The 13,841-nt window shown below is 43.2% G+C and overlaps 1 protein-coding gene across 7 annotated transcripts in view; it reads left to right on the forward strand.

Moving 5' to 3' along the window:
• The window catches only part of meis2a (Meis homeobox 2a), a 98,292-nt gene that overhangs the window by 30,522 nt on the left and 53,929 nt on the right, over positions 1-13,841 (forward strand). For 6 of the 7 annotated variants that reach the window (XM_016662747.1, XM_007576128.2, XM_007576142.2 and 3 more), the window contains exon 8: positions 7,196-7,341. In XM_016662747.1, coding sequence (XP_016518233.1) covers positions 7,196-7,341 — 146 coding nt within the window. The remainder of the gene's footprint in view (positions 1-7,195; positions 7,342-13,841) is intronic. The other variant, XM_016662755.1, reaches the window with a different exon arrangement.

Here is a 13,841-nt window from a genome sequence, read left to right on the forward strand (position 1 = left end):
AAATTAGCTCAATTTGATTTCAAATGTAAGGACGGAGCAGCAGCAGCTTCTGCTGCCGTGTTTAGAGATTAGAGAGAGAAGGGTGGAGTTGTCAGGGAGGCAGAAAGTGTGAAATGTCTGGTGGAGACCCAAAGCCCTTCATTAGCCACTGATCCCTGTCTTCTGAGTGAGGGGCAGTCATGGGCATCAAAACTCCCTTTTAGTCCCCCTGCCAAAAAAAAAGCAGAGTTAGGGGTTGGATAGTAGCTCCCCCAACCCCTGCAATTTAGCCCTTTGCCATTCATGCAAATTGGGTCCTGACATCTGCGACAGCCTGCCTCTTTTCTTTTATACATCTTTATTCCAGCTCTTCTCCTTCCAACTATTTTGCTTCTCAAATAAATATCCTAATGGATGGCAAGTCCCCTTCCTAGAGATGTTATTATTATACATATCCACATTTGTGTAGTGAAGTTTGTAGAAATAAAAAGCAAAAGTGTGGAGCAGAATTTGTAGTCGCACCCCTTTACTCTAATAGTCAAAAATAAAACCCAAAAGTCACCTAATTAGTCACTACACTCTGTGCAATTTAGTCTCAGTGTTGATGCTGGTGTTCTGTAGTGGTTTAGAGAATATTAGCCTACAAACAGCATCTCGAAGACCTGCTATGTGTCAAAGTCTAGCCCCAAATCTAAATGAGAATCTTTGGGAAGACTTTTAAATAATCGGTGCTCTTTATCCAAAGGTATTGAGCTTGTTTTATTTTGCAAAGAAAATCTGGCAAATGATTTTAATGTGACAATGTGCAAAGCTGGTAGAGATGCTTTTATGAGTTTCACATATTCAAAGAACTGCAGGAAAGTTGTAGAAAACACAACCAACGCTTGAAAATTATGATGTTGCTATTGTAGGTTAATTGGAGGGATATTTTAGGCTCTTGGCAGAGTTTGAGCATATAAAAAAGATTAAGGGAGGCACAGTCAATGACCCTGGTAAAAAAAAATTAAAAAAAAAAAAATCCTAAACTCCCCCCCTCCCTGCCTCCCTCTTACTTCTGGACCCAATACTCCTCTTTGGCTCCAGGGGAGAAGCTGAAAGAGGAGGGTGGCTTCACTCCAGCCCATATTTTGGGTTATAAGGTAAAATAGCCTAACTGCTTGTTAAAAACATGCTTTACCTCCAACTCTACACCCTTCATCCTTCCCTCTGTTCCCTCTCCCGCCCCCTCCCTGCAGTTCTTCTACCTCACCCTCCATGGCAGGGATGTGCTCAGTGGGGTCAGCGCTGCGCCTGTGAGAAGAGAGAGGCCTCGTATTGGTGTAGAGGCGATAGTTATCTCCAACATTCCAGGGATGACATAGAGATATCTGGCCGATGGCAGGTTTAGTGGGCTTAGAGAAAGGGGCAGAGAAGGGAGGTACTGTACAAGAGCTGATGAGCACCCCTACACACACACACGCAAACACACACATTTCACTTCGTCCTTCCCTCCGCGCCTTTCTTACTGCTTGACTGCCTCACTTCCCCACACACGGAAAACAACATCTAATTAAAAGCTCTTATTCCACTTCATTTAAGGGTACACTTAATGATGTGCTTTTTTGGGGGGGAGGGGTGAGGGAGGGGGTGAGACAACCCGACATTACCTCTCATGCGAGATGAATCTCTGAGTTTCAGTCCTTGGGATTCAGGTACAGCTGTGTTTCACATAGATGCTTGTCTTTATTTCTCTGGGATGCTTTTGGAGATATAGAAAAAACAAAAGAATGTAGAAAGGAGGGTTAGGTTTCTCTTTCACCTTCAGCCATGTGTCCCTGTGGCAAAAGGTGGGGGTGGCAGACGAGAGGCGGGCAGCAACATCTGAGTTTGGCGGGCGGACTTGCTGAAGGAGAGAGTTTGTTGTAATTGCTCTGACAGGTTTTAAGGCTGTTAATGACTCCGGCCTGAGCGCCACCAATTTGTCAGCATGCTTGCTGTTTACTAAGCTGTTGTTTTATGGTCCAGTGCAAAGGGGGCTGCTGCTTGTTTAAGCACAGATCAGGAAATAATCAGCGTAAAACGCAGGCTGCAGTGGTGCCGTGCACACTGAGACTGTTCCGTTTAGAGCCCTCCTCTACTGTATGGATCTGAGCGAGTGCTGCACACCATATGGCACGTTCACACAGAGAAACAAAAACGTCCTGATGGCTTACTTGAATTAAAAAAAAAACACACACACACAAAAAACGGATGGTCAAGTATGTTTTATCAGTAAAGGGATTAGGGTCTTTTTGCATGAAGACGAAGCATATTGCTAGCATGTGGTTGTAGCAAGAAGGATGTTAATCCTCAGTCACCATGGAGCAACAGAGGGCTAGCTGTTCCGCCAGGGTGAAAAGAGCCTCTTCGCATTTGTGCGTGTGTGTGTACGGGAAGGAGATTGTGCATGTGTCAAAAGCATGTGGTCCCAGAGTCGGCAAAGACCCCTCCGTAAATCCAGAGTAAATAAAAGGGGTAACCAGACGGACAAAAGAGAAGCCCCCACTGCTTCCCTCATTCGTTGCCATTTGGGGGGACTGAATGTGCTAAACGCCGCTTATGTTGGCTGAAAAGTTGAAGAGAAAAAGAGGGAAAAGGGAGGCTCTAAATCCCCCTTCTTCTTTTCTCCTCATTCTCCACGGCCAAGCCTGCAGGGATGGAGGTGGTGTAATAGGAGGGTGGAGGGACGGGTCAGAATACTGTGCTAAGGTAGAGAATTCAAAATAGCTCTTATAGCCTCTGCTTCTCCATCTTACTCGTGTTTTGCTCTAGCTATCTTTGTGAATTTTCTCTTCTTGATTGGCTGGACGTGGTCTGTCTAGGGTCATGGCTGTAGAGGTGTTGTATTTAGTAACTTTAGCAGCAGATTTAGTAAGCCGTCGCTTGTACACTTTGGCTTCACTACATTGGAGCAGTGAGCTTTTTAAGTATAACATAAAAAAAACATAATATCTATCCAGCAGGTTTTCCAACTTCAAACTACCAACTTTGTAAAGCTCTGATCTGTGAAAGAATAACAAGGCGCAATTTTATGCTTTCTGGATGTTTCGAAAATCGAGCTTTCATAAAAATGAAATAAAACAATTACTTCTCGCAAGAAGGGGGACTGTCCCTTTATGCACCACTAAAGTCTATAAGTACAGTGAAATCCTACAGATTATGTAACAGAGCCACCTGTACAAATACAACCAAAGTAAAAAAAAAAAAAAAATACAGTGCAGGTCATTGACTGCCTTATGAGACACACGATACCTTACTGATTTAGCCTTTTTTTTCCACAACACAGTATTAAGTTGTGCACCACATATCAATATAGATTTTTCTAAAAGAACCTCCAGAATAAATAACATTTGTTATTTACTGTTGTGATAGGTTGTTACATTGTTCATTATTTATTCTACTTAATAATGACTCTTAAGAAGCTTTTCTATCATAACAATCAATAATTCTGTACTCTGGGCTCACAATCTGTGTGAGAGAGAGGAGACGGTATTATAAAGCTCTGCAGTTAAACAGGTGGGGCAAATAGAGTCTTATTTTAAGTGAGATTTCCAAAGTCCTGCAGATGTTCTATGTCGGATAGAGTTGGACTCTTCAGAAGGATGAAGTTCTTCAACTTTGCTGTAAAGTTTGAAGCTTTCTGTTGTTCTCTGTCCTCCCTGTTGAAGATTATTGTCGGGTCTTTGCTCCCTCTGACTCCATGTTCAGAAGACCTCACCGATACTGAAATGCCTAACTTTTTTTGTTTTCTCCCCTCACTACCAACTTCTGCAGCCAAAATTGTTTGTCAGCAGATGACTCGTTCATTGACAGGAAGTAGGAATTCCCAACCAGGTTGATTGTAAATTCGCCAGCCAGCTCCCCAACGGACCTCGAGTTTCTTCATTGCTAACCATAGCTAAGTTTAAGTGTGGTTTTCATGGGTGGTAATATTTCTTACTTGCGGTCATATGCACAATATTTCTATGGTTAACCTAACCATGGCGGCTTCCCCGGTGGGACGTTACCTCCTGAACATGAAACATTGGCTCTGGTGCCATTACAGCCTCCCTGAAGTCCCCCGTATAGTCTCGGCGAAGACCGTGGGACGCTTTGTACTCTGCTTATTTTATTTATTTATTTATTTTTTTGCACAACATTTCCTAAAGGGACCTGGAACGTACCAACATTAGATAAGCAGAGTTGCAATGTGTTTACAGTCCTTTCTCAGCCCGATAATGAGCTCAGCCCTGAGACCAATTTACTCACAAGGAGATATATCTGAATGCATTTTTAATAACCACCCACTGGTGATGAGAGAGGGAATGTATGTGAGCGTATAATGTGCTCTTGGACTTGGGCTTGTTTGTTTGCCAGCGTGCTCATTCATTCTCTCTTACCCTCATTGCGTCCGGTCATTGTCTTCCGTGTTTGCCTGATTACACTTTCGCAGTCCCTGCGCGTATGAAAATATGCAAAGAAACTTTCATTGCAAACACTTTAAGTCAAGCTCTTGATGGAGTGAGGGAGAAGGAGGAAGGAGAAAAGGTTGAGGGGAAGAAAGAGAAGAGGGGAAAGTGGGTGGGTGGGGGTGTACTGCTATCTTTTTTTTTTTTTTTTTTCGTCTCCAAGGGCGCTGCTTTTCCAAAAGTGCCTGGGGCTACACTCCAGCACCTCGGCTCCCCTAGGCCTTTCGACTGCCTCCTAATAGCCAACCCCCATCTGTGTCACATGGCCAGATGATGGGACGCTTCCCTCTGCTCTGCCCTGTACTTTTTTTTTTTTTTCCTTACCCAATTTTTTTTTTTTTCTCAGAGTGCACATCCACGCAGGTTAGAATGGCAGAGTTGCCAGGGAACAGTCAGAAGCCATTAGCGTTTGGGACAATTTGCCCTGCAGCGTTCCTTCTCTCGCTCATAAGAAAGGAGTGGGGGTGGATGCAAAGCACCAGCTCTCCTTCAGATGTAATGAGGTTGAGCAAGTTGGATCTTCTTTATTCTATTTCTACTCCTCCTTTATTCTTCATGCTTCTCCTTTTTTTCTTTTCCCCTTTGTTTCTTTCTCTTTTCTTATTTTCTGTCCACACTTTGTTCTTCTTTATTCTTGCGACGAAGTAAAAAGTGTCGGTGCATAAACAGATTCAAAGACAGCCATTGAAGTTGTACACAGACTTGCCGCTGTAGAAGTCGGATCTGTAGACACACTCCAATATCGGTGTAAGACGGAGAGGGGCAGAAACGCAGGGGGAGTCTGGTTTCATCCTCGTGGGCTAGAGCAGGAGGCAGCAAGCATGCTGGGTAATGAAGTGACAGGTCAGTCTGTAAATACGCACGGGTCGCACCGGCCCTGGCCAGGGGGAAGGCTATCACATTGCAGTGAAAATGGAAACGTCAATAAAATTAATCTGCCAGCCTTTTGGCCACTGTGCGGCTCTATTGGATGAGCCTGACTGCTCACAGCGGGAGAGGGATTTGGAGAGTAGCTCAAAAATCAACACAAAACCCGGTGCCGTACAAACAAACACCGAACGGAGCATAAACATTATTCAGTGAAGCTCAAAAGCAAAGAAACAAAGGCGGGGTGGTTGAAATTCACAGCTCACTGGTTGTGTTTTTATTGTAAGTTTCGGAGCAAACTGGGGGAGTTGGACTCAGCTTCCGTCTGGGTCGCATTTCTCAGGAAGCCCCTAACAGTCAGGGTAGGGACCAACGTTTATTGTTTTAGGCTTTCCTGAACAAGGATTCGTACTTAGCCTGGGATTTATGGCATTTGCCGCTAATGAATGCCCATTCTACAATTACAACACCCCTCGTCTGTGTCCCCATTCCCATATGTCCTTCAGGAGGGTGGTTGCTTCTTTAGCTTCTCGTCGGCACTTCTTTGTTTATCTGTTCCTTGTGGCTCCAAGCCAGTGATGTGCAAAGAAAAACACAGCACTGACTGAGAAGTGGAAGGAGTTGGGGAAAACATAAGGAAAGACAAAAAAGTTTTTAAGAAGTGCAGGCCCCTGCTGGCCTTGTGTTCTTCATTTATTTTGCATTTGATTACACCACCAGTCGGATCCTTTTTCTTTTCCCCCTTTTTAATGTTATTAGCTGAAATATTTATGTGAGATTAAGGCTTGTATAGGTGGCTGTGATTGATGCCTCGCCAAAAACAGGAGGACATGTGCGTCTGAATTTTGAGAATGTCAGGGTCCTTCGCTTCCTTAGTGGAGGAGTTTTTCAGATACATAATTTAGATGCCCTCAAGGAAGGCTTTCAAGGCATTCGTGCCCGGGGGCAAGAAAAAAATAACCATGACTGTTAAAAGTAAATCATTTTTGCTAATGCACAATTAATGCCAGGGTAGAGGAACAAGAAAAAGGCAAGGGACAAAGATGGAAACTTAAGTTTGAAGGAGGCGTGTGTCCATGTTTTTGCCAAGAAATCAAACGCTGATGGACATTAATGCAGGCATAGCCGGCACTGGCCTGTCATGCTAATCTCATGGCTAGATTGGAGGGAAAGAGGGGGGAGTTTTGGGGTGGGGAGGGGGGGGGAAAGAATAGGACGAGTCCATTATGTGCATCGAACTGCAACAATGAACCCCCTCAAATCACAAATCAGTGCTCACGCAGATCAACTGGATGTTGTAAATTCATGAATCCTTTTCTTTTTTCTGTTTTTTTTTACTGTACACATCTGCATAACTCCATTCTGTCCCCTTTGGCTCTCTTCAAAGGATGGGGAAAAAAATGCTCTGTGTTAAGTCAAGCATGCAAATTTAATTGAATTAATGACATGAGTCCTAGTCTCCACTGTATTTGAAAGCTCCTTGTTCATTTCTTTTTATTTCCCCTTCCTACTAGAGAAGTGGGATGAAGAACACAAAGTTTCAGTGCCCAACCATAACATTTGAGCCATTAACCCTCATTCCCCTGTCTCGTGCTCTGGGGTATGGAGCAGCTCTGTGTAAACCCTGCAGCCTCTATGCAGGCCTTCATCTAAGGCCATCCTAATCCGCCTACCGCCTTACCTTCACAACACAACACCAGCTTTGCTTGCACCAAATCTTTCAGCCTTAGCGCACCAGTTTTGAATTCCAATCTGTGGTATTTGTCCGTTTATCCATCCATCACAAACCTTAAACTCAGCTTTGACTGTATTTTTTTTTTCTGTGTTTCATCCTGTGATGTGGTTTGAGATGTTATTTAACCCCGGGTTTGGTTTCTGCCCAGGAGATGGCTTAGACAACAGCGTTGCATCGCCCGGCACAGGAGACGACGATGATCCAGACAAGGATAAGAAGAGGCAGAAAAAGCGTGGCATTTTCCCCAAGGTGGCCACAAACATCATGAGGGCGTGGCTGTTCCAGCACCTCACGGTAAGCCTTTCTTAGAGCGACACTTGCCTCAAAACAACCTCTGCAGAAACTTGCCCTAGGAAATAGCACACGCACATATTGGTCATCGGTAGCTGCTGTTTGAGCAAGTGAAAGGTTGATTTCAGCTTCCTGTCAGAGGGCCACACTGACCAGGTCAATCTCATCACTCTGGACTGTTTACTTAGCTCAGCTCTGCCTGTCATAAGAGCTAGCCAAGTTTGTTTGGGGTCCTGAACAGAGTTTCATTTGGGCACCTTCCGTCTTCTATCAGGCACCACAGCTCCAGTAATACTGCCCTGATGTCATAGAGTTTTGAACCTAACATTGTTAATGTCATAGTTTACAACTACAAACAATAAACCAAGGGGGAAAAAAAAACAAACAATATAATACATTTGGCTTCAAAACTGAATTCATATGTCCACTCAGAGATAACACATAACTAGCTACATCTCATCCGTCGCTTGTCAATACAAATAGCCACTCAGCAAGCTTTATGTGAGAGTGAATCTGGACATTTTGTAGGAATCTTTAGACAATTTACTAAAGTTCAAATTAAACATTAGCTAAAAGGAAGAAATGGGAGTTAAGGGATTTTGAACATGGCAGGGTTGCTGTTGTGATACGGGCTGGTCAGAAGGGATTTTCACACATACATTTTTTTGGGAACAGTTTGAAAAAGAGGAAATATTTACTGGGAATACCATCTTTGGATGGACAACACGCCAACCATTGAAGCTGATGGGCTACAGAGCCATTTGGTGGCACTCCTTTCTGCTAAGATGCTGTGTGAACTTTCATGAAAGCACGGATACAAGAATCCACTCTTTGTGCTGTTTGTCTGGGAGATCTTGGCAGAAAACATATAGGTGGTGTTTGTGTAGAACTGTGACTGGAGATACTGAGTTATTTATCTAGGTATTCAAAGGAATAGACCCAATAATTAGAGAAAACTAAAATTCAGTTGAGTTGGACATGTTTAAATCTGATTGAATTGGTACAATTCTAATCAATTTCCTCCATTTAAATAAATTAAAAGTGCTTATCTTGTTAAAGAAACATGTTTTGTTCCATCTGGATTTGGAGTTTCAAACTTCAAATATAATTTGATAAAACAGATAGTCTAGCACTGACTACGTTCCTGCTTATCTGTGTGTGCCTTATTAAAAGGGGTGGTCTACATTGTCCTCTCACCCTTGCTAATGTCAGGACATTATCAGAACATCAGGCTGTATTGATTTTGCTACACGGGTCAGATTTCAGAGGGAGGGGGCTGCGGTGAGACACAAAAGCTGCCTCAGCGTGTAACTCTCGGCCGCAGAGAGTAGGAGTGACAATGTGGATCGGTCGTGGGGAGGGAAAGGGGGGATGGGAAAAGTAAGGAAGTCTTAGTAAAGAGCTGGGGGTCTTACATATCACCCATGCAATAAAGAGGGTCAGGTGCCCCCTGTGCAAAGTGTAGAGCCCCCTACCCCTTTACCAAAGTGCCCACTCCCAGCTGAAAGCCCCCTCTACCCTGATTACCTAACCAAAAGCCCAAGTAATAAGCGGCCAGCAAATACAGCCTAATTGAAAGGGCTGTAAATCCATTACATATTGGTCAGGGATAATCAGGAGTGCTTTAATCACTTTTATCTATTCAGGAGCAGTGAAGCTGCAACAGCAAAGCCCTGAGCCTTGCAGGCCTTAGCGGCTCCACCACGCCAGTCTGCACGCTTATTATTCTCATCATTATCAAAATGACTTCACAGCTGTTCACAGCGCCGTTGCTCCCTGACGGGAGAGCTTCTCACCGAGCTGCACTGATCAGACTTCATTCACACACCGAAGGCAGGACTGAGGCTAAATGTACTGTTGTTTTTTTTTTTTTTTTTTGGAGAGCAACTCTTTCTGCTGTTGGTATTTATTCTTATCTTCATAATCGGAGAAAAATGCTTTACGGATGCACAAAATGCATAAAAACATCTGAAAGATTCTGGTTTACTTTTACAGTTTCCATTTACAAAAAAAAAAAAAAAAACTCTTGTGAAGAACAGCCGACAGATTTCTTTTAATTGTGTTTAAAAAAAAAAAAAAGGTGGTTAGGATTGGTTGGGGCAAAGCACAGAGAAAGAAACATCTTTCAGAGACCTGTTTAATTCAGACCAAGCAAAGCTTTCAAGACCCTCTTTTGCTGCCCTTCGCCCCATTATAACATCTCCTTGCTTGTGGATGTTCTCCAATCTTTATTTGTTTCTTTTGTGCAAAGCCTGAGCTAGTCTTGTACAAATAATAATCCCTCCCTTTTAACCTGCTTTCATTTCTATGCCAAGGAAGAGGACTAATTGAATTATCCCCCTTCTCTTCTCACCATCACCATCCATTTCTCCCACCCATAAACTCTTACTCACACACACATGTACACGCACACACACTCATTAACCATTCTCCTTTCTTTTAATTTGTTAAGCAAATGTATTTGCAATAGCTGGATGCGTTTGTCCAAGGGTGAATTCTTGGGGACTTTGGCCCCTGAATGGCCTATAGCGGCATTCTGCCATTCACGCATTCATTAACTGAGGGGTGAGGAGTGAAAGGAGCGGCCTTGTATTTCTCAAACTGAGGGGGCCAGCATGAAGCTCCTCTTCCATGAGCCGCAGGGGTCTCCCTACATATGTTCTCAACATCCAGCCATTGTCACGTCTTCTGAAAGGCTCAAAAGGACAGGACCCCCCTTAACACACAAAAAAACAACACGGGCCAATAGTAACAACTGTTGGCTTTTAGATTCAGTATAACAAAATTGCCCTCTCCCTCTGCCCTCCCACTCTCCATCCAAAGCTTTGCTCTGACCTCACACTCTCTCTCTCTCTCTCTCTCTCGGGAGAAATCACAAGATTGTTTTGGTCATGACAGTCAAATTCGAGAGGCAAACACATTGCAGCTCGTTTACCATCAGTCTTACAGTGCCAGCATTCCAGCTGCGAGGAAAGTAGAGTTTTTACACCATATTGATTCCTCAAAACATGAACAGACTCTATAAAGAGGCTATGGTATCCCTGACCTCTTTTATATTGGGGCCACATGGACATGCTTTTGGGAGCAAGAAAGCTGGCAACCTTAAATGCTCTACATGTAACTGGCCAACGGTTGGCCAGATCGGTGGGCTTTGACTGGTAGAAGAGGGTCAGACCGTCTCTCCTCTTCCTTCTTGTAGTCTGCTTCTTGCTCAGCCTCTCTAATGCCACACCCCCTTCTCCCTTTCTCCCTCTCCATGAGTTTCTGGATGTCTTCCAGCCACATTAGGGGAAGGGAAATCCCAGACTGTTGGAATAAGCTTTTCAATACTACAGGGAGATTATGTTATCAGTAAGGTAAACTTCACTGTTAGGGGTAAAATGTTTTTGCTCCACTGCAAGAGCATGGGCCAAGAGGGCACTGGATGGGTGTACAGTAGGAATGTAAGTTGGAAAAAAGTATGAAAAAGCAAGAGATTTAAGAAAGTGACGCTTAGGCTAAAGTAAACTCCAAAATTTACAATTAGCCCCATGGTGCCCTTGGCCTTTCCTTCCCACTCACCCTCTGCTAGCCTTTACTCACCCCAGTAAAGACAAAGGTCGGACCCGCAATGAAAACAGGAAGCACTCTGACACAAAGAAGCCAATCTGAGCTCTACTCCAATCTTTTTGACTCATGGGAACCCTCAAAGATGTATGAAAGTATAGGGGTACAGGAGAAGTTGAAACCCCTTGAAAGTTTCCCTGTGGTGTAGTGAAGTTGGGGAAGGCCTGTGCAACAGAGGAAGAGTGGTCAGTCAGATGAGTAAGTCCGTCGTCTTCTCAAACATCAAGCGTCTCAGGTTCTGTGCCGAGCCACCCTTTGGCCCGGGTGTTTGGGGAATTGCTGTTAAGCTGCTAAGCCAGGTGTATTGGTCCCTTGGGCTTCTTGAAAGGGAAGTGATATATCCTTTGGTAATTCAGAGTGTCTTTGGGCTGCGAAGTAGAACTCAATGCACAGATGATAACATTTAAGGTGGGATTCAGTAGCATTTCAGTGTACTTCTTTGTATGTCTTAAGTGCGACTATTTGCAGGGGACTGCCTCTTCAGCTGTGTTTTTACTGAGCTTATGAAATAAAAGTAGTCACGATCAAGTTGCAAACTCTGCAGAGCTCGAAATGCCAGTGCAACAATACAAATCCAGAACTCTTACCTCCATCAAATACATTTGATCACAAAAGTGAGGACCTTTGGGGAGTTGAGTTCATTGTGCTGCAAACATCATTAGATACACTACTGACAGTGCCCCCCCCCTCCCTCTCACATACACACTAACAACCCAAGCCCAACATAGCATTAGTCTCCATGACAACAGGGTGTCATCGTCAGGTCGATCCCTCCTGTGGGAGCTGCTCTCACTGCCACCCTTTATAGGCACACATAAAAGAGTCGGTAAGGGTCATTCACAAGACATGGGCACAGGCAAGGCCAAACCCTGGCAACGGATGTTTGCTCCATATGATAAACAAGGGTGCAAGTCCATCCCCTAAAAAAATGAGAAAGAGTATGTTGTTTGTGCAGACTAAACATTCAGTCCTGTTGTGTCCCCACTTTTTATTTTTTTTTGTTTAAGCTCCTCTAGTCCTGCTAATCCTTGTGGGTTGTTCCAGTACGAGCAGTCCCTAACTGGTGGAGACACACATCTGCAAATAGTTTGAAGTACCCAACTCTATTTTTCTTCAACTGCCAAAAGCTGTTTGTTTTATATTTGTTCTTCTTTTGAATACACACGATGGAACATTCTATTTTTTTATGTAAATAAATTTCTATTTTTTTTCTTCTAATCTTGTGTAATTACATTTATTTGTATATTTTGTTGAAATGACATTACTCTTTAAAGCCATCAGCTTAGAAAAGAACTTACTCTAGCCTTTACGTCTGTGATTGAGATTCAGTTTGCTTTTCCACCTCCTTAGGTTGTTTTGAGTTTGGATGAAGAGAGTTTGGAGACAAAGGAGAGGCAGGGAGTGGGTTTAGGGATAAGAGCAAGCATGGGGAGGGGGTAAAGAGGGGGCTCCTAAGGGTCAGAGAGGTGGAAGCCTGGAGGAGGCCCACACACTAATCTGTCATGTGCTTGTTTGCCTCAGGAGCCCAAAAGTCAGTTCTCCAATCACCCGTAGCAACCCAAGCGACTGTTTGGTTCACCGCCGCTATCCAAATGTGTGACTAACAGTGGAAGATGTAGGGAAAAAGAGTCATCACATGTCTTTTGTGGGTGCTTTGTGAGTGTTTTCAAAACAGATGTTAGAGACAATTTGACATTGCTTGGTGATGTTTAGCTCTGAAGACATTGAAAGTCACTGCTAATGAGAGTGGAGGAGACCATTGAGGAAGTTAGAGTTTGGTGCGCAGCTATTGTCTGGTCACTGTGTTCTCATGCTGGCTGCTCAGCAATCCTGGAAAACAGAGATACAAGCCACCTCTATCTGCCATCTGTTCGTCTCCTGTCAGGCTAGCATAACACTGATAGACCCACACAGACGGAGCATCTCAACCATAAACACAACAGTGGAAAAACTCTTGGTTTTAGATGAGAACTTCTTTCTCTGTCTGCAGATGTTTGATCGTTTTGTCTTTCTAAGGCACACCTGATATGAGTCGAATCAAGTTTGTTGCTGCTGCAAATCGACTACTCATTCTGCCCCTTCACTGTTTTGCTTCATTGCAATTTTTTTTAATTGCAATGAATTGTCAAAAAAACAATTGTCATTGGTTTTTTTTTTGACAATGACAATGCACATCTGGAAGGAGCGCATTTGGTAAACAATAAATGTATTTATTTTTAAAGTTGTACTTAAAGTTGCTGTGGTGCTTTAATAAATGCTAAGAGTAATTATGCTTTGGTTAGGAGTTTTAATCTGGCATATTTTATAAGCAAGAACTGGCAAAACTGGGGTTAGACTTGGACTCAATTATAATAGAGTTTAATTCAGGGTTTTTAGATAATATACAATTTTATAAAAAAATGAAAAGTTTTTAGATGAGATTCAATTTAATGAAATTTCAATAGGAAGACAAAGTCATACTCTAAAGTTTAAATGTATAGGTACAAATTGGATTGTTTACGGTCACAATGTGAAAGCAGGAAATGAAAGGAAGGCAGGGTGAAGCTATGAAATGTGGATTTGAATTAGTAAACAGGCAAATAAACCTGGAGCCCATTAGTGCATTGTAGTTCTATTACCGTTTACAGTGTGCTTTTGGCATCTATTGCTGTTTTTTTCAGAGATTTAATGTTGTATTTGAACGCAATAAACTCTAATTCGTTTCTTGCTTTGACATCAGACCTTTACACTTTGCCCCCTAATCCAGATCTGTCACAGCTCCACTTCAAAGCCAACTCACCCCACATGGAATCCAGTGGCATGTAAAGCACACCGCATTAACACTCCATACTGCACACAATTAGTGTGAGAAAGTACTTACACGCTCCCTTTTATTACTTTTTTTTGTTTTCCTTTTT

The sequence above is a fragment of the Poecilia formosa genome, unplaced genomic scaffold (genome assembly GCF_000485575.1).
Source record: "Poecilia formosa unplaced genomic scaffold, Poecilia_formosa-5.1.2 Scaffold8, whole genome shotgun sequence".
Taxonomy (NCBI): domain Eukaryota; kingdom Metazoa; phylum Chordata; class Actinopteri; order Cyprinodontiformes; family Poeciliidae; genus Poecilia; species Poecilia formosa.